Consider the following 21,834-nt stretch of genomic DNA (forward strand, 5'->3'; position numbering starts at 1 on the left):
CAGGGTCGCAAAATAGCGTTATCACGCACGAGGTGGCCACGGCGTCCACGCCCGCGACCGTGGCAGCGCCCCTGGTGGATTCGAACCTTTTCCTCCTGCAAATGAGGGCCCTTATGGAACAAATGGTGGGAATGAGGGCTGATAGTGAGCGGTTGGGAAACCAAATGGGGGTAATGAGGGACGAAGCGAGGGCTCAGAGTGAGCAAATGGGGGTAATGAGGGACGAAGCGAGGGGTACCAGTGAGGGGTTAGACAATAATTTTGAGGAGTTAGACAAGAAATTTGGGAAGTTAGACAATAATTTTGAGGGGTTAGACAATGGGATAAAAGAGGTGAGAAATGGGTTAATGGGGGTAGAAAACAGAATGGCCGCTCAGGAGAATCAGATAGAGGGAGTGAAAAATGGGTTAGAGGGGTTAGAAAACACCATGGAAGGCAAATTGAGGGACATGAGGGACCAAGCGGAAAGGGAAGTTAACCAAATGGGGCAGCAGATAGAGGGGGTCAGAATGGGGGTAGAAACCAAACTGGATGCTCACAGGGAGGAAATGGAGCAGATGAGGGTGGCATCTGGGCAGGAGATGCAAGTGATGGGAGAGGAGATCAGAAGAGGAGTGAGTGAGGAGGTCGGAGGAGTGCGCGAGGAGGTGAGGCACTGTGAGGAGCACATGGAAAAGGAGGTGAGAAAGGGGACTGTAAAGTTACAAGGGGGCATAGAGGACCTGACGCAGGAGGTGGAACAGCTGACGGAGGGACAAAAAGGACTAACGGAGCAGGTTCAAAGGAACACTGCAGTATTAGGAGGTTTAAAAGCGACACAAAACGACATAAAAAAAGACTTAATAGCGACAAAGAGGGAATGTCAGATGGTACGTGAGGGACTGACAACGAGGCTGGACGAAGTGATAGAGGTAATGGAGACGAAGGACCGGCAGGTGAGGACGCACATGGAAACGGTCAAGGTAGCCTTGGAGGACGAGCTTGAGGAGACGTACCGGGGAATAAAAGAGGTGAAGCACAAATTAGAAGAAGTGGAAGAAGGGATGAGTGAAATTAAGAAGCGACGGAGAGGGGATAAGAAAGAGATAAAAGAGGAGATAAAAGAATTGGTCCAAAGTCTGTGTTTGGATCGTGATGATGTGCTCATTAACCGGATGAGGGATTCGCAGGTGATGGAGGAGAAGCGAAGAGGAAGAGGACCCGGTGTAAGTGGTGACCAGTATGGTCGTGCGTATGATGCGCCAGGGGATTTAAGAAGCTTGGGGGTCGAGATTGACCCGGGTGTTCGTGAGAGGCCGTTGGTGAAGTGTGCGACAGGTCTGGTGTGCGAAAAAGGAGGTGTGCAAGAAAGTCCGACTCTGGGGTGTGTGAGGAAAAAGTGCGTGCCAAGGAGTGAGTGTGCTGGCGAGAGTGAGTCGGTCGTAGCGCGTGTGCGAGGGAGCACGTGGAAGCGCGGGGTGGTGAGTGTTACAGAGGGTGTGACGGGAGAGTGTGCGCAAGAGTGTGCGCGAGAAAGGTGTGTGACGGACAGGTGCATGAGGAAAGAGTGCGCTGTCAGAAGTAAGGAAGAGTGTCCACCTGTGGTGAGTGTTACAGAGGGTGTAACGGGAGAGTGTGCGCGAGAAAGGTGTGTGATGGACAGGTGCATGAGGAAAGAGTGCGCTGTCAGAAGTAAGGAAGAGTGTCCACCTGTGGTGAGTGTTACAGAGGGTGTAACGGGAGAGTGTGCGCGAGAAAGGTGTGTGACAGACAGGTGCATGGGGAAAGAGTGTGCTGTCAAGAGTAAGGGTGAGTGCGCTGTCAGGAATGGAGGTGAAAGTAGTGAGAGTGACATGGAGCGTGAGTTAGTTGTGACAGGTGAGCGAGGATGTACACCTGGGATGGAAGGATGCACACCTGGAATGGTAGAGCGTGAGTGGGAATGCACGCTGGAGTTGGTGGTGAGGCACATGGTTGGGTGTGCGAATGAGGGCACACCTGTGATTGTCACAGAGGAGGTGACCGAGGAGGGGGCGCGAAGCGGTGTATTGGTGAGGTGTGCGACCAACGAATGTGTGCCAAGGTGTTCGGTGGTCAGGTGTGTGACCAAGGCTGTGAGTGGAATGGGTGTACCTGGGTGTGTAAGGAAGGGTACGAGGAGCATGGGCACAGCTGGATGTGTGAGCAAGGAACGGGCTGCGGGGTGTAAGAATCCAGGTGAAGCATCGACGGTAACCAGGTTAGAGGTTAGGTCGACTTTTAGCCGAAGCGGGCCCTCGGTGCGTGCCGGGCCTCGCTTTGAACGGCCGCGTCCGTGCTCCACTAGGTGGGAGCGGGCAGCTGGATAGGAAGGGTCGTCATGGCGACCACGTTTTGTTGAGACGTGCCGGCAGGTCGAGATCGGGACATTGGATGGCTCCACGCTGAGGGGGTGCGTGGGATCTCGGCCCGGGTAAGCCCCCGTCCCTGCCCCGAATGCCGGACGCATCCAGCCGCAGGCACAAAACAACCAGCATCCATTGCTTGGCTTTACGAAGCCGGGCTTTGGACAGGGATTGGCGCACCGAGAGGTATTAGTGAGTCGACTGGGTGATGAGGTTAGTGTTTTGGCCCCAAAATTAGAGAAAAACAAAATTTGGTGATTGGCAAGGGATTGGCAGTAGTGATTGGCAGATGATGGGCAGTGATTGGCAAATTTTTAATTTGTTGAAATTTGATGTGCAAAATTGGTAGTGAGAGACCCCCGATGTGGTGGGATGGCATCCCTGCCACCCTTCCCATGAGGGGGGCAAAGGAGCAATAGTTTATGGGGTGTATGGCAGTGAAAACTAGCCCGGGTGGGTTAGGTTATATTGATAGGGATCTAGAGAAGATGACCTTAGGTGACGTTAAGTTTAGTTAGTGACTGATACCTGTAGTAGGGACGCAGGTAGATTAGTGTGGATGATAATGACGTGGGAGCGCAATAGTTTAAAGGGACGACTGGGAAGCGCAAGTTTCAGAAGGGAGTAGTTAGCTGAGATGATGCTGTGTGTGTGAGAATTGAACAGGTGTGATTGCACAGGTGTGCAACTGGACAGGTGTGTGGAGCAGTGTATGAGTAGTGAGTGTCGTGGATCAGCGCGAATGCGCTTGGGGAGAGAAGGGTGCAGGTGGCACCAGGTGTGAGAGCACAGGTGTGCAGGTACAGGTGTGTGGAGAGAGTTGGAGTAAGTGGTACGGAGTGGTGTGCATGGTGCGAAGGTGTGGATGGGGGAAGAGTGGACCCCTTTCACGAATACCCGGGGCGGGTAGTGTAAGTGTTAGGTAGAGGGTATAGGTAAGTTGTGGTTGGATATTGGCATTTGTGGTGCGGTTGCAGAATGGTGTTGTGAATGGGTGCATTAGTGTTGTGGAAATGGCGGGGCGTGTAGCCTGTTAGTGTGTGTAGTTGGTTGGGCACTCCACCACTGTGAGGATGTCGGCCAGGTGAGGCCACAGGTGGGCTCTGGGATCCGGTAGAGTTGTGGATGGGGCCCGAGGATCCGGAGGATGGACCCGGGTAGCCCAGTGCCAGAGAGGGCACCGAGTGGGGAGAGTGCCAGAGGGCCTTCCCCTGGTAGTTAGGTTAGGGTAAGGAGCAGGTAAGCTCGGAGGCAACTGCAGTGGTGGAGGTGTGCAGGTGGGTAGACCCACTGGGAGAGGTACACGTCGCAGCCCAGAAATTGTACGAGGGCACCGGGAGATGAATCGGGGGAGTGAGACCCCAAATTGAAGAGCACCACAGTTTGGCCAATGGGAATTGGTTTTTAGAACCCATAGTGTAAGAGGGCCAATGGTTTGGCCGGAGAAAGACCCCGGGTAGTGTAAAGTTGTTAAAGTCACTTAGGAAATAGTTAGGATTGATGAACCTGTCGCACCATACGCAGCCACTTACCTGTGGTGATGATGATGACTCCACACCTGTGTTTTCTTTGTTTTGTTGCAGAAAATGAAATTGCTGTGTGGATTGTGAGACGCATCACGACGTGGATGAGACATTGGGGTGATTCCATCTCTCCCTCCCTAGGAGGGACTGATGATGAATTGGTAATGGCAAATTTTGATGTGCAGTTGGAGATGGCAAATTTTGATGAGAGTTGAAAATGGCAAATTTGATTGGTTAGGAGGGAGAGAAGACGAATTTGGTTTATGGGAGGAACGGGGAAGACAGTAGGGATGTTTGTTGATTTGTAAAGTAGATGTTTATGGGTAGTGTTGTGTTTTGTGGATACAGTAAGGGGTAAGGGAGGGGCCATGTAGGTTACCTGGTGGGGGGGGGGGGGGCGTACGATAGGAACGTACCTGTCTCACCTGGTTCCCATGTGCCCCCAGTGTGCATCACCTTACATTGCGTGCACTTTTGCGCCCTTACCACCTTACTCACTTGTCTGCTTCTTTTGTCTCCCACCTCCGAGGATCTGGCTTTGGGGTAGAGAGAGAGGAGAGAGAGGTGCTGGCTGCGCAGTTGTGGGCCTGCACTTTCGCTGTTTGCTGCCGGGATCGATACACCATATGGACCGCAATGTTTGTGGCCACCCACAATGGACCGCAGTTCGTTTGCGGCCAAGCACCACCCGGGGATGGACCTATGGGTCAACGTGGCACCTATGCCATACAGGTGAACCACTTTTAGTTAACACCAAGTGCACCACAAGAAGAGCAAGAGACACCTGCAGGGTTAGGGGTTGTCGAATTTATTTTTATTCCAATGAACAATGGTGACTGCACCGATTGGTGGTGGGGTGGTGCTTTTGATGCTCGGGAAGGGGTGCTCTGCACGTTATTAAAGGCCGTCGGCCACAGAGCACTCGTGGGTTGGTGTATCGATGCTGGCAGGCGTGCTCTCTCTATGCATAACATCTGCATGTGTTCCTCCAAAAACAGGTCCTGGATCGTAGTGTAAATATCAGCGTAGTCTTGTGTAAATAATGCTCCCTACCGGCTGTATGTTTAGTTTGAGAATTCTTTCCGGATTCGGTTATCCTGTGGGTGTGTTTCTGAGAGGAGAAGGGTGCAACGTCGCAGGGGGACATATTTACTCATTTGTGAATATCTGTAAAACTGTCGCACTCAGGGTAGAGTTAATAGTAGAGGGAACTACATTGCGTGCCACACTAAAGTAGGTAAAAATTTATCGGGTCAGGACGCCCCGAGGGTAGAGAAGGGTGCAATGTTGCGAATATGGAATTTGGCCTCCATATCCGCTTGTAAATATTCCCCTATTTTCCCCAATACTCCCCAACTATCCCCAATCCCCCATTCCCTAGTCCCATTGTCTGTAAACAACAATCAGTAGAGCCGACCTTCCCCTTATTCCCCCATTAAATGTCGTGCCCAGGTCCACCGCACCACACGTAGACAACTTTCGGACATCTTGCTAGTTATTCTTAGTCTATGTCAGTTAAGGCCTCGTTTCCATTAATTATGACTCTTCGTTGCACCAGAATGTGATTATATGGCACCAGTAGTGAGTTTAGGACCTTTCCCATACCTCCTCCCATCTTCTTCCCCGTCTACAACAACAGAGGGGCACGGCGCTGCGCGGGGGGGGGGAGTGTGCGTCCTCCCACCGGCTCGGTTCGCCGCCATCGACAATGCGCTCCAGACGATGCGCTCCAGACCATGCGCTCCACGGGGTTACCACGAAGGGGCTCCTTGTCAGCTCCTCGTCAAGGGCGGAGCCTGGTAAACCCCCCCGCACGCACCCAATGAGAAGCAACGTGCCGATTCCACGAGGCGGAGCTAACGAGCCGAGGGCGTGTCACTCCCCGCCGGATATACGTGGCCACGCGCCGGATGTGACGTCAGATGCGCCCCCAGCTGGAAGAAAGAAGGACCTGCGAGCGCTGAAACAGATGCGCCTGAGTTTGGAGAGGCCTGAGAAAGACCCGCCTGAGAAAGAACGTCACCTCTGAGCGCTGCGACGAGACCTCCCCGCATCTCTGGACCGAACCGTGTTGATCCTGCCCCGAGCCCAGGTGCACCTGGAGCCATCGCTACCTTGCCTTTCCTAGCCATCAATCCCCGTGTGAGTCAGCTTTGTCCCGTTTATCTGTCGTCTGTTGGGAATAATATAAGATTGTGTCTAAGTGCTTGTCTTTCTATGTTGTACCTCTCGTCCCTGTAATCTGACCTTCCGTAACGAATATAATCTCCTCCGGAGGTCTTGAGAACCGTATCCCTGGTGTCGTCATTTTATAACCCAGCCGGGTGTCTTCTTTTTCTTATTGAGCCAGCGTAACGCGACTTCGTCAACGTCGAGTATAGTCGGGTAATTTGTGCGGACACGACGGCCATTCCGCTCGGCCCACCTTAACATCAAAGTCGTGTCTGTAACAATATGTATATATATATATATATGTATATATATATATATATGTATATATATATATGTATGTATATATATATATGTATATATGTATATATATGTATATATATATATATGTATATATGTATATATGTATATATATGTATATATATGTATATATATATATATATATATATATGATCAAGGCACCTCCTAGCTTTAATGGTGAGCACCAGCCACGAATTATGTCTCACACGGTAAATACCGCATAACCCGCAAGGAACCAACAGCCTGTCTGCCACACAGACCATCGTTCCCACCAGTGCAAACCAAAACCAGGGGGTGCGGTGCGATCGGCGGGGATAATAATCAACGAACATAACAGTGTGACAAGCGCTGTCCCGATCTCCTGTGGACCGAAGTCCGAGACCAAAGCGTCACCTCCGACCCAAAGGGTCTTCTGGAGGCTTCAGCCCGGCCACTCTGTCAACAGACAGAGATTTATTCATTGGGCCCCATTGGCTAAACATCAAGCAGAGCCGCCAATCCAGATTTCGGGCTTATTAACCCTCGTCAGCACGGCATACTGCAAAAAATCTAACCAATGAGGACCAAAATCGTCTATTAAGATGATCATTATGGTTATGCGGTATTTACCGTGTGAGACATAATTCGTGGCTGGTGCTCACCATTAAAGCTAGGAGGTGCCTTGATCATCTTAATAGACGATTTTGGTCCTCATTGGTTAGATTTTTCGCAGTGTGCCGCCCTGTGGCGAAGCATAAAACTGCATGCAAATCTGACCTGGCAGGAGTAATTCCCTGCCGGTGGATTAAGGGGTCTCACTCCTATTAAGAGGAGTGGTCCCACCTGTATGACCATGCATTGTGGCCCTTCGGGGGGCATGATGCATGCGTTTGAATGACCATGCGCTTCCCCCTCGGGGTTGAGGCGCATGTGTATTGTTATGGGGACAGCCTTGTTGACGATGTGCCTTGACCATGGGGTCAAGGTGCACGTCCAAGGCTGTTCAAATGTTTGACTTTTTACCTTTTTTCTTGTAAAAAAGGCAGGGCTTCCCTGTGGCCCCCAATACAGGTAAATAAAACTGCATGCAAATCGGACCTGGCAGGAGTAATTCCCTGCCGGTGGATTAAGGGGTCTCACTCCTATTAAGAGGAGTGGTCCCAACTGTATGACCATGCATTGTGGCCCTTTGGGGGGCATGATGCATGTGTTTGAATGACCATGCGTTTCCCCCTCGGGGTTGAGGCGCATGGGTATTGTTATGGGGACAGCCTTGTTGACGATGTGCCTTGACCATGGGGTCAAGGTGCACGTCCAAGGCTGTTCAAATGTTTGACTTTTTACCTTTTTTCTTGTAAAAAAGGCAGGGCTTCCCTGTGGCCCCCAATACAGGTAAATAAAACTGCATGCAAATCTGACCTGGCAGGAGTAATTCCCTGCCGCTATTGTTTTGGGGACAGCCTTGTTGACGATGTGCCTTGACCATGGGGTCAAGGTGCACGTCCAAGGCTGTTCAAATGTTTGAATTTTTACCTTTTTTCTTTGTAAAAAAGGCAGGGCTTCCCTGTGGCCCCCAATACAGGTAAATAAAACTGCATGCAAATCGGACCTGGCAGGAGTAATGCCCTGCCGGTGGATTAAGGGGTCTCACTCCTATTAAGAGGAGTGGTCCCAACTGTATGACCATGCATTGTGGCCCTTTGGGGGGCATGATGCATGCGTTTGAATGACCATGCGTTTCCCCCTCGGGGTTGAGGCGCATGTGTATTGTTATGGGGACAGCCTTGTTGACGATGTGCCTTGACCATGGGGTCAAGGTGCACGTCCAAGGCTGTTCAAATGTTTGACTTTTTACCTTTTTTCTTGTAAAAAAGGCAGGGCTTCCCTGTGGCCCCCAATACAGGTAAATAAAACTGCATGCAAATCGGACCTGGCAGGAGTAATTCCCTGCCGGTGGATTAAGGGGTCTCACTCCTATTAAGAGGAGTGGTCCCAACTGTATGACCATGCATTGTGGCCCTTTGGGGGGCATGATGCATGCGTTTGAATGACCATGCGTTTCCCCCTCGGGGTTGAGGCGCATGTGTATTGTTATGGGGACAGCCTTTTTGACGATGTGCCTTGACCATGGGGTCAAGGTGCACGTCCAAGGCTGTTCAAATGTTTGACTTTTTACCTTTTTTCTTGTAAAAAAGGCAGGGCTTCCCTGTGGCCCCCAATACAGGTGAAAAAAACTGCATGCAAATCGGACCTGGCAGGAGTAATTCCCTGCCGGTGGATTAAGGGGTCTCACTCCTATTAAGAGGAGTGGTCCCAACTGTATGACCATGCATTGTGGCCCTTCGGGGGGCATGATGCATGCGTTTGAATGACCATGCGCTTCCCCCTCGGGGTTGAGGCGCATGTGTATTGTTATGGGGACAGCCTTGTTGACGTTGTGCCTTGACCATGGGGTCAAGGTGCACGTCCAAGGCTGTTCAAATGTTTGACTTTTTACCTTTTTTCATAGTAAAAAAGGCAGGGCTTCCCTGTGGCCCCAAAACAGGTTTAAAGAACTGCATGCAAATCGGACCTGGCAGGAGTAATTCCCTGCCGGTGGATTAAGGGGTCTCACTCCTATTAAGAGGAGTGGTCCCAATTGTATGACCATGCATTGTGGCCCTTCGGGGGGCATGATGCATGCGTTTGAATGACCATGCGCTTCCCCCTCGGGGTTGAGGCGCATGTGTATTGTTATTGGGACAGCCTTGTTGACGTTGTGCCTTGACCATGGGGTCAAGGTGCACGTCCAAGGCTGTTCAAATGTTTGACTTTTTACCTTTTTTCATAGTAAAAAAGGCAGGGCTTCCCTGTGGCCCCAAAACAGGTTTAAAGAACTGCATGCAAATCGGACCTGGCAGGAGTAATGCCCTGCTGGTGGATTAAGGGGTCTTACTCCTATTAAGAGGAGTGGTCCCAACTGTATGACCATGCATTGTGGCCCTTCGGGGGCATGATGCATGCGTTTGAATGACCATGTGCTTCCCCCTCGGGGTTGAGGCGCATGTGTATTGTTATGGGGACAGCCTTGTTGACGTTGTGCCTTGGCCATGGGGTCAAGGTGCACGTCCGAGGCTGTTCAAATGTTTGGACTTTTTACCTTTTTTCACACGTAAAAAAGGCAGGCCCTGACTGTGGCCCTAAACCAGTTAATAAGCCCGAAATCTGGATTGGCGGCTCTGCTTGATGTTTAGCCAATGGGGACCAATGAATAAATCTCTGTCTGTTGACAGAGTGGCTGGGCTGAAGCCTCCAGAAGACCCTTTGGGTCGGAGGTGACGCTTTGGTCTAGGACTTCGGTCCACAGGAGATCGGGACAGCGCTCGTCACGCTGTTATGTTCGTTGATATATATATATATATATAGATATATATATATAGATATATATATATATATATATACAGTGAAACCTTGACTTACGAGTTTAATTCGTTCTGTGACCGAGCTCGTAACTCAATTTGCTCGTTTCTCAAATTAGATTTCCCCATTAAAATGAATTGAAATGCTATTAATCCATTCCAGCCCCCCAAAAACCACACCAATTTTTTTGTTATGTGTTTTTAAATAAGAAAAATGTACTTTATAAATAACAAATAATGTATAAACAAGCACGACCTCATATATACTGTACATAATAAAAGAGAATGTAAAGAAATAAACTGGTTTTATTAAGTGTATTTACTCACACTCCTCATTGTATTTACTGACACTGTCAACCACACAAACAACAACTTCTCCATCTCTTCATGGACAGAGGTCCGGAGCTTTGAAATAATCTTAACGCCCTTGGCTGGCGTTATAGCCTTTATCGACTCCTTCTGCTTCAAAATCGTACATATCGTAGAAGTACTACGATCGTACTGCCTCGCCAAGTCGACAACACGCACACCTCGCTCATGTTTTTCGACGATTACGTGTTTTATATCCAAGCACATCATCCTTTTCTTCTTCTCAGCACTGCCCTTGGCACTCAATTTCTTAGGACCCATGGTTAAAACTAAGAAATTTTCCAAAATAAACAAAATGCGAAAACAAAGCAACAGCGATACGGCAGAGATGCTTGCACGGCAAGATAACCATGTGAAATGAATGCTCGCTGGGCCACCTAGTGGCGGGTGGCGTAAGCTCGCTCGCTCGTAACTCAGATCTCGGCTCGCATCACAAAGCAAAAAATCGACCGAGCGACGGCTCGTATCTCGGAAAACTCGTAAGTTGGTGCCCTCGTAAGTCAAGGTTTCACTGTATATATATATATCTATATATAAACAGTCATACCCCGTTTTACACCATTTCGACCGACGTCAAATCCGACTTTACGCCACTCTTCTAGAGTAAATTTCAGTTCAGCGAACGTCATTATGTGCGACTTTATGTCACTCCTACGGACGTGAAAAAAAAAATTCCCATAAAAATATATTTAAAATAAATAAAATAGTACATAAATGAACAATAAAAGAAGCTAAAAAAACAATTTAAAATACAATAAAAAGCACATTTTAAAAATATAAAAATGTACGTACAGTACGCGCAGCTGCTGGTTCTCATTCAAAACAGAGGCGATGTGCAGTATTCCTTTACTGTGTCTGTGTTAGCCATGGGTCCTAAGAAGGATAATGCTAGTGTTTCCAAGCATAATGTGGTTACGATGGAAGATAAGTTAAATCTGATTAAAAGGTATGAAAAAGGTGAAAAAGTGTCGGTGATAGCGCATAGACCTTATCGCGAATCGGAACCGCAATGCGTCATGGGATCGGAAAGGGGCAATAGCGTCGCCGGCGGTCGCTGTCACTTTGACAGACTGCTTGGTATTACACCTCGTGGAACAATTTCATACATTTCCAAACCTACAGGAGGAAACACGTCGGACAAAAAAATTGTAAAGATGACGAACATTGTAGACAAGTTCCAGCCTGGCGATATTTGTATGGCTGATCGAGGTTTCAACATTCAGGAACTGTTCTTGCATAAGCAGGTTGTTTCTCTTCTCCAATGGGAACCCCCCTTTCCCTCAAATATTTCTTTAAATCGCTGGATTTTAATGCCAAAAAACGCTGAATTTCTTTCACATTAGCCATCTTCCTTTCCGTAAACACAGCGTCGATCATAGACAGACGCTTCCTCTTCTGGGTTCGTGTTTACCTTTGCCCCCTTTTCGATCCCATCATGCTTTGCGGTGGAGCGCCCTCTGTTGATATTTACCGATTCGCGATAAGGTCTATGCCTTAGGGCTGCCACGGGAGACGGTATCGACCATCATTCATAATAGGGAACGTATTCTCGCATACGTCACTGAAAAAGCACCGCCGGCTAAGACTGCTAAAATATGTGTTTGTGTTCAGAAGAGACGCCATGTTTAAGGTGAATAACATAATCTTATTAATTTTATTTATTATTCTTTACAAATTCATTGATTAATTGTGTTCATTACTCATTAAAAAATATGACTAAAATGTGTTTTTAGTGTTCTTTAAGGTTTAGCGACAGTTATATACTTTCGCGAATTATTTACTCTAGTTTTACGGTGTTTGTCTTCATTTGAAGGCATTTTTAAGGCTTTTTTTTTTTTTTTTTTGTGTACAAGATCGAGGCTAATGAAAGAGCGAAAAGGCATTACGCCCGGTTTACGTAAAAAACCGAGTTACGTCATGGCTTATGGAACCAATTAATGATGTAGGCCAGGGTATTACTGTATATGCGAAAGAACTGCAATTAAAGCTATGACAAGTAAATGTCAAAAGAACTGCCTCTTTTTGTGTCTCCTTTATAATTTAACTTGGCTTCCTGTGGTTATGTTTCGTGCCATATAACCCACACACAAGAATACCCCACAGTTAGAATTTTTGAAATTATTTAACGTATAACCCGTAAGTTAGTTGCATGAAAATACTATATTCTCCGAGTGAAAGACCCCTGCCTTACTACCGTCCTAACTCTAATCGTCTTTACTCTAAGGCTGTCCCGTCATTGTCAATTCTGCCCAAAAAAATGGAAAAACTCTCTTCAGCACTTACTTTGTCTTAACCTTCATTAGCTTAAATATCTTCATCAGATAACCTTGTAAAAGCTTCCTTTCTAATGCCGCTTCTAATAGCTTAGTCTAGCTAGGCCCGAAATCAATCTAGTCAATCTCTTTATGGAGAGTGAACTCTTTATGGCAGCTTTATTTAATGCTTTCTCTTTGTGGTATCTTTATGAACTCTCTTAACGGCAGCTACCTCCTTCCTCATATCAGTTGTGGTAACTAAAACAATACACCATGTTCGAGGTGAGGCCTCAACAAATTCCTGTACCTCTTTTGATTTATAATTAATCACTCTATCAAGATGTTTCCATGTGTGCATAGGCTGCAATACCATCTGTAATTACACAACATGACTCTTGCTTCTGGGCCAAAAGGAATAAAAAAACCAAGTACCTCATTGAAAATGTCCTTTGAATCAAACTAAATCCCATGGATAGTTTGAAAATGTTGTGCAAAAATGGCAAATGTTATCTCTCAGAATAAACCACGATGTGTAAAAATTATATCACAGTTGAATCCTCACCTGTTCACCATTACTCAATTGCAAACGTAGTTTCCCCTCCGAAAATTTCACCGACTCGAGAACTGCTTCTGGAATCACTTTAACTCCCTCTATTAAAAAGAAAAATAATAATATTAATATATATTCATGCAAAAAAGATTGAACGAAGAAAACTCTTCTGCACATGCTATTAGCCACACGGTCATTCACTCAAACGTTTTAATGGGAATTGACTTTCTTTTAATCTAATTATTCTCATTCACATTTCAGCATCAATGTAATGTGCATATTAGCAAACTGCTTGAACTTTCCTTGTCGGTTTTTCATCATCGTCATCGGTTTTTGTTTTTCAAAATAATTCCTAACAAGGCACACAGTTTGGTGCGGTGTTGTTTTCTACACTATAAAAGTGCATTCGCTTATTTACAGACTTGGCATTTAATATGGAATATATTTTTCTTCTTGACTTGGGTTTACTTTTTTAACTCAGTATATCAATCTGGTGAGTTTGTTTTACACTTTGGTGATTTATTTATTAAAAGAACCATGTCACTGATTGTCTGTCGCAGCAAGAAGTCAACAACAGGATTATATCACAGGTGGCGTGGCAAAATGTACGGACAGGTGCATTTGATGATTGGCTTCACAGTCGGGTATACAAGGGTTGTTGTGTTCTGTATTAGTGGAAAACAACTGCTGCACGTCTCCAAAAGTTATTGCCGCTTCCTCTGGAGATGGTCCGTCAACTCGACAATGCTGTTTGTCATGGAGTGGTGGCTTTACGAAATTACGGCATGAAACAGTGTGCTATTGCTCGGCAGTATGGCATCACTCAAGGTCAGGTGTCAAAGATCCTGAAACGAAATGCTCAGAGGGGTGTCCCTACTCCAATACCGAGGCCAGGACGTCCCCGCAGAACCACAAGGAGGGATGACCGCCAGCTGCACCGGTTAGTCCGCAATGGCCGTACCAAGTCAGCTAATCGGCTTAGGGATGAGTGGCAGCAACTGACAAATGTGCCTGTATCCAGAAGGCTAGTCAACCAACGACTGGTTCAAGCAGGCTATCGTGCCAGGCATCCCCTGAGAAAGCCATGCCTGACCAGACAACACCGCCAGTGCTGATTGCAGTGGGCCAGAGAGCACCGTCAATGGCAGCCAGGACACTGGAATCACGTGATCTTCAGTGACGAGTCTAGATTTCTGGTCTATCGTCAAGATGGCCGCGTCCGAGTGCGCAGACAAGTGCATGAAGCCTACAACAAAGATTGTATAGTGCCAAGAGTCCAAGCTGGAGGTGGTGGGGTGACTGTTTGGGCTGCTTTTCATGCAGGGGGCAAAACTGACCTGCTTGTTCTGAATGGAAACCTGAACCAGTTCAAGTACCGGGCCATTCTGGAAGAAACATTGCTTCCATTTGCTCGTGCAGCCTTTCGAGGAAACTGTCTTCCAAGATGACAATGCATGGCCTCATCGTGCTCGCATGATCCAACACTTTCTTGCTGACCGTGGTGTAGAGCATATGGAGTGTCCTGCCATGTCCCCAGATATGACTCCGATAGAGAACTTGTGGGCAGAATTAACGCATCAAATCGACCACTTGGACCAGCAGCCGACCTCTGTGCGTGAATTGCAGCAGGCTATTGTCACTGCATGGCAAGCGATTCCTGTCCAAACCTTGGCAAATCTCGTGAACAGCATGCCTCAACATGTACCTGCTCTCCTGAATGCTCGTGGGGGTTACACGAAGTATTGAACTGTAATTTTACTGTCCGTAATCCCAGTCATAATTTAAGTTTTTGTTTTTGTTTAAATTTTTTTTGGCTAATGTGCAAAAGAAAGAGTTACTTCTGGAAAACGTACAGAAGTTTAACACAGTACTGTCCATGAATTGAGTTCGATATCAGTTTACATCACTTTCAAGGATCAATTTATTTGTTTCGAAATGTCAAATGTGGTTTTTGTTTCTTTTAAAGGTCACATTAACAAAATCTAGAATAATTAAAACATAATTCCAATGAACTTTTGGTTGTAAGACATCTTGAAAAGCAAGTTCACCCCCACAAAAAAAATATTCCATATTAAATGCCAAGTCTGTATTTGTTTGTTTGTCGAGTCTGGGTTTGAATCTCGACCCAACTATAAACTGTCATCCCAGTGCTTCACAGGCAGGGTGATTTATCAGTATATGTGCTGTCCCTCGGATGGACGTTGAACAGGGAGTCCCATCTGCTGGCGTTAGTTGGTGGCCAAATTACAATTGGCCAAATTGGCCAGCACCTGGCCAAATTACAATCCTGCCCTAACCTTAGTTGAAGTCGGGTCTGGCCAGCCAGTTCGTGAAAGAATTGAGCCCCACCGGCCAACTCCGCAAGAACGTGGGAATAATTGTGGCCATTAAAGAAGAAGAAGTTGCATGACGAAGATGATGTTAGCCGACTTCCAAGCAGATGGAAGATGTCCTCGGGCAATTGATCGAGTGAATTGAGCAGAATGTTGTGAAGTACAACGTGTTGTCTTTTGATAAAAGCAGTCAGTGAAGTGATGAATAAAAATGCCTAGTGCAATATAAAATATCAATAAAAGCTTTCTTTCTGACTAGAACCTCAAAATATTTCCTTTAAAAAAGAAAGCTACACAAAAGAGAAAAATTTCAGGGTTCCCCAAGCCACTCAACTCAATATAGTGTTGGCCAGAAAAAACATTTCTCAAACTGTCTATCCCATATGAAATACGTTGAATTGTTTTGATAGTGGCATAATAGAGTGGCCGCTCTGACTCTGGGAGGTTTGTGGTTAAAACTTGACCGAGGCCAAGTCATACCAAAGACTGTTAAAATGGGATGTGCCACTTCCTTGCTTGACACTCAACATTCAAAAATATGACCACAGATCCTGAAGCTCACCTGGATCAGAAGCAACAGTCAATGATGTCATAAAAAAATCGAAATTTTGTTCACGCACATAATCTGGTAACGTGATTGGTTGAATGAAAGCCCTCTCGAGGCTGATGTTTACAGGTCATGTTTTTACATGTTACAGGTCATGGTTTTGCCTGAGGGCATGGCTGTGTTTTTGATACAATGCCCCCTGTAGGGTAGGGCTGGATTTCTTAGCATTTTAGGCCTGATTTCAACCCGTTAATGAGTGCAGATTTTGATGTTGTCAATACACCTTCAATAGGCATCACATGTGAAGCTTGTGACCAGGTTTCATCAAAATTGTGTGTTTGGTTCAAGCGATAATGACTGAGGTGTTTACAGACTCGCTGACTGACTGACTGACTGACTGACTGACTTACCTACAGACACTGCTCAACCGCACAAGCTCACCGGCCTAAAGTCCAGATGAGCGAAAAATTGATAGAGCACAGACAATCAACCATTGCATAAGCATCATGGGCCGGCCGAGTGACCTCCTGCATTTGAAGTCCTTGTAAGGAAATTCATATCAAGAGTGTGATAACAACCTTATCATGGCCAAAGAAACAAAAACAAAAAAGGAAACTTTTCTCTCATACATCGACAAAAACCTTGACCTCACCCGATTCTACTTTTCTTGTGGTCCACCTGCTCAAGTACTCTGGCAGTACGCGGCCCATATTTCCCTTCTCAGGAAACAGCTGAATAACCTCCAAGCCTCTAGACTTGCCTGGAAAGAAGTACATGGTGAAGGAGTCATTTCCTTCCGAATCCGAGCAGACAAATTAAATCAACTAATAACACTAGTCGACAAAATCTAACATTTTTATCTCATCAAAGATGTAAACACACTTTTCTAGACCAGTTTTGCACGCTGATTGCAAATGTGCTTTTGGTTTTCCTTGGGCACGTCGAGTTTTAGTGACGAGACCAATCAAATTTGAAAGGTTATTGCCTTATAGGGAAATAACCTTCCAAATTTGATTCGTCTCGACACGAAAACGTCTACATGCTAAAGGAAAATCAAAAACAGATTTTGAATCAGCATCCTCAGAGCCATCTAGCCCACGTATAATTATATCTGATGAAAATGACGTGTCGGGCAGTGTAATTAATTCACAATAAACGTGTAATCAACAAAGAGGTTGGATACCATATACACTACTTCTCTGTACGAGTGTGCAAAACGAGTTACATCAAATGAACTCCCAGGCCGAGGCCTCCCAGCCCTCCCCAGTGCAGTTAGGATTAAATAATGTTTTGCGAATTACAATTTCACTAATCGTTGTTCACTGCATCTCTTTTCAGTACTGTACTAGAGATCCAGATTTCCATCGACAGAGAATGGCTTCAGAAACAAACGGTGGATGTTGTCATTGTCATGCAGCAATCATTGCCAAATATTGGCATTCATGTATTTAACAAGGTACATGGGCTGCTGCAGAGGTTTTCAAAACAAATTAATGAAGTAACATCACATGCTCTTGGGAATCACTGCCTTTCCCATAAAATCATCGGAAAGTGGGCAAAGTCGGTCGGCAAAACTAGCAAGGTAAATGCTATGCATCTCACTTTCTTTGATCAAGAAATACTAGTTGGTGAAACTATTATTGGAGACTACTACCCATCTGTCTGAGAAAGGTCTGACAAACTATCAAGAACAAACACCCTCAACCTCATTAAATTGACTAACCTCCACCAATACACTTCTACACCTCATCACAAGTAAGGTGTTCTTTGCAAGACCAACTCTCGGTGCTCAAATTTCATGGCTCATCCTTGCCCCTTTCACTCCTAATGTGTTACCAAATGACTGTTTCCTGTTCCTCAAGGCGATGAAGTGAAATCACTGAAGATGAGCAAGTGATCAACAAAACATTCAAGCAGTCACTACATCACATTATCAAGGCAGGAGTCTGACCGGGCATAGTGAGGATGACTATGTAAAATCTCTATAAATTGATGTGTAATCAGAAAAACAAAACCTTCAGAATAAACTGGTTCTTACTAGTTTTATAATCCAGTATGTACATATAACTGTTCTGACATACCTCGTATCAGGAACATTACAAGATTTCGAAGTAGCGTGGATTAAATTCAGAAAAGCACCTTTGTAACTCAGTGCACAGGCAAGCTCACTGCCAAGGAAACCGCCACCGACGATTGTAATGGACTTCACGCTGCGAGAAATTCTTTTGAGAGCTTGAAAGTCTTCAATCTGATAGCACAACAGCAGCATTAGCAGAAGACATTGTAGCATTGAAACAAACACTTGAGGTTTCCTCCCCCCCCCCCCCCCCATACCTATAACATTTTATGTTTTAAAAATACAAAATTAATTTATAGCCAATCAGCTTACTCCCAGTTGTTGTCACTGTTATTTATCCCAGCCATGTTTAGTCTCTGCCATGGAACATTGGTCCAAAATGGATCAGGGGGTCCATGAACACCAAATATAGGTTTGGAATTCTTATAGGTAGTTAGGGCAGGAATTTGGAAATTTGCCAGGGAGGAGACAAGATGAAGGTGATCATACAGGTGAAGGTGATCATACCCATTTTAGCTCACCTGGAACGAAATTGTGTGTATGGTTTCAGAGGAAAAAGCAAATTCCTATTTTGGGTGGGGTCAAACGTAGGTCCACTTTGACCCCCGTTTAACTCCCTTAGACGCTAACTTTTTTTAATGCTGTGAACAAACTTTAGTCACAACACAACAAATAGCATTTGTGCCAAATTTGTGCCATCAGCGGTTTCGGAAAAGAAGTTTCAAGTGTTTAGGGACGGACTGACTGACTGACGGACGGACGACATGCCATCACATAAGCTCCCCTGAACTTCGTTCCAGGTGAGCTAATAATTCCAAAAATTCCAAAGTGGTTCCGATTCCAAAATCATTTGAGATGCCTCATGCCCAGATATTACTGCATACAGGTGCCGAATATGAATGAAATCCGTCCAGTCATTTTTGAGTCGAAGATCCAGACATAAGCACGGACAGGCTGACAGAACGCAAGATACAAGTCGCCAGCCTGGCTGACACCCTGTTGGAGGCTGAAAAGAAATTAATCGACTATGATACACCATCTTTAATTTGGACTACACAGGGTACTCTGCAACCATGTAAAGTATGATAACATATGATCCACTCTTTCTAGATCCGAATAAACTTTGGGAAATTAAAAGAATTCGACTATAACCAAACTTTTACTAAATGATCAATACAGACTTACGACTGTGCATGACTTAAAAAAGCAATTAGAGCTGCGCTTTGGAGAGAACCAACAACATACCTTCTTAAATAGCATTGTTCGTGCTGCAACTTCATCACCACCTTTTACCACAGCAGAAAGATTCTTAGGTGTGCCACCTGCCAGTAAAGGATTGATTGTTATATTATCTCAAAATCTACTCTCTTCCTCTGAAATAAAACAGTAATAAACAAGAAAGAGCAACCAGAGAATGGAGACCCTCACCAGTTTACGAGGTGTATTTTGTGGGTGTACATTCTTTCATTATTTTGTACAGCCCCACTTTCATCAGACAAACGTGACAGATTACGTCCTCTTTATAAAACTGAATTCAGTATTGTATTTTAAATATATATATATATATATATTTTAAATGAGGCTATCCTCTGGGTCTTTTGAGTTCCCGGGGTCTTTTGCATCCTCGGCGTCTGTTGGGTCATCAAGGTCCTTTGGGTTATTTTGGGTCATTGGGGTGTTTTGAGTCCTCGGGGTCTTTTGGGTCTTCAGAGTCTTTCGGGTATTTTGTGTCTTTTTGGGTCCTCTGGTTCATCATGGTATTTAAGGATCTTCAGGGTATGTTGGGATCTTGAGGGTATTGAGGGGTCCTTAAGGTTCTACAGGTGGAGGTGCACCTATGGTGAAAATGTCCTGTTAATTGGACCAATGGTTGCAGAGAAAAGCATACTTATTCTGTGCGGACAAACTGACAGACAGACAGACAAACAAACAGACTCAAATGCAATACCCTCTCCTCTGGTGAGGGTAAATAGAATGACACTCTGTAGCCGTAAAGCATACCTCCGCCAGACTGAACAGTTTAAGTGTTGTATCCCACTGACAGGCCAGATCTGCATCCGGACCTCAACCAAAATATAATCAGCTTGTTTTTGTCACCTACCCAACTCATCCATCTAATTTTGTCACAACCATTCCACAACGTTTTGAAATATCATTTTATCTATCGATTTGGCCCCATCTCTCAACATTGAAGAATCATTTAAAAAAATTAAATATAAAATTTTCGTCTGAATACATCTATGCCTTTTTGAGATATCGTGCTCACAGAAAAACAAACAAAGAGACAGACAAACAAGGGTGCAAACACAACCTCTGCCCACCTTAAGTGGTGGAATAACAATGATTGACATCATAACTTGTATTCAAATTAGTGTGTGTGTGTGTGCATGTGTGTGTGTGTGTGTGTGCTCGCACACATACATGTACACACACAATTGATTTTTCATTACAATGGTCACATTTCACACTTTCTTTGAAAAAGTAACTTAAAATAACAACTTTTCATCTATTTAGAATAGGTACACCGTTTCCCTGCGCATCGTAAGAGGCGACTAAGGGTTGGCGTCAGGAAGGGCATCCGGCCATAAAAACATTGCCTCAAAAGGGAACCATGATGATTGTCATGGGGCCCGCAAGGCTAACCCCTGCTCTATCAGGGAAAATGGCCTTAAAACGATCATTCATTCATTATATTCAATCATTTTAAGGCTTTGAAAATACCGGGTTTCCAACATAAGAATAAACCATTAATTTATTAAATAACTCATACGAGTGTACCAAGACACGATCAATAAAAGTTCTGTCTTGTTCTTCATCATGCCTTGGGCAAATAAGTAAGCAGCTTGATCTTGCTCAGCAATCTCGTGGAGGATGTGACGGATGCAGATAAGGATGTGAAGGATGCAGAGGATGGAAATAAGGATATGGATTTTCAGCTTTCAAAATCCTGTAAATTGAGGACTTTGGCATGTGCAGTTCCAAAGATGAATGCCGTATTGACCTTTTGGAGACACTTACACAAGCTCCAAGGACTTCTGCAACTACCTCCTCAGTACGCACTGTTTTGAGCCAAGGCTTGCACAGTGGAAATGGCAAGCCATATTAAATCATGATGAATTTTACGAGTTGCTTTCTTTAGTTGGTGCTGAACCAATCTGTCCTATTTTTGCCTGAAGCGCCACTTGAACAACCACTAGATGACTGATTGGGTTTCTCCAAACCACGTTGTAATTTTAAAGCACTGCTAAAGGATTGCAAGGGGTCATGAGCTAGTCATCTATCTACCTGTGGAAAGAGCATAATAAGCAAGATTGACAAACAAAATCAGAATCAAATGCTGCTAAGGAGGATATTTTGAATCTCAAAAATGGCATCTACATTGGAATATTTTGGTTAAAGTTGTACAAAATCTAAATTGGTCAGTCATACATGGAACGTGACTCTGTATACGTTTTAAGCTGAATGTACGAACATATAAATAACATTGCCAGAGCAAACAGCTGTTACATAACGGATTTCAACTTCTTTATTTTTCTGCACAAGGGCGAGGCTCATGGAAGAGCAAGGTATGAATTGAGAGTATGGCAGCAATCAACTCTTGGACACTACAAGCAAGGGAATGAATACACAGGAGAGAGAGAGAAAGAGAAAGAGAAAGAGAAAGAGAAAGAGAGAGAGAGAGACAGGAAAGAAACACTGCAACCTGCAAGCAAGACAGTTGAGTAAGGGCAGGTTAATGGGGGTAATAAAGATTGTGTGTAAGGATGGGGAATGACGCGAGATAGCAGTGCATCACCTGCTTGGAACCCTGGAGGGAAAAAGTGGGATAGCACAGCCTCTGGGAGGCAGTTACACACAAGGGAGGAGCGAGGGTAAAAAAATGGAAAAAGAAGAAAAGAGTTGAGGTGTAGAGTCAGCTTTGGGACTTCAAGAGTTTAACCAGAAATGAGTGACTGGAATAATGTGTACAT

General features: G+C 45.2%; 1 protein-coding gene across 1 annotated transcript in view; it reads right to left on the minus strand.

Moving 5' to 3' along the window:
* Positions 1-21,834, minus strand: part of AIFM1 (apoptosis inducing factor mitochondria associated 1) — a 94,421-nt gene that overhangs the window by 26,832 nt on the left and 45,755 nt on the right. The window contains exons 8-11 of the mRNA XM_068114000.2: positions 19,109-19,185; positions 17,926-18,034; positions 16,439-16,546; positions 12,919-13,007 (exon numbers count right to left, since the gene is read on the minus strand). Coding sequence (XP_067970101.2) covers positions 12,919-13,007; positions 16,439-16,546; positions 17,926-18,034; positions 19,109-19,185 — 383 coding nt within the window. The remainder of the gene's footprint in view (positions 1-12,918; positions 13,008-16,438; positions 16,547-17,925; positions 18,035-19,108; positions 19,186-21,834) is intronic.

The sequence above is a fragment of the Myxine glutinosa genome, chromosome 4 (genome assembly GCF_964187855.1).
Source record: "Myxine glutinosa chromosome 4, kmMyxGlut1.1, whole genome shotgun sequence".
In the NCBI taxonomy this organism is placed as follows: Eukaryota; Metazoa; Chordata; class Myxini; order Myxiniformes; family Myxinidae; genus Myxine; species Myxine glutinosa.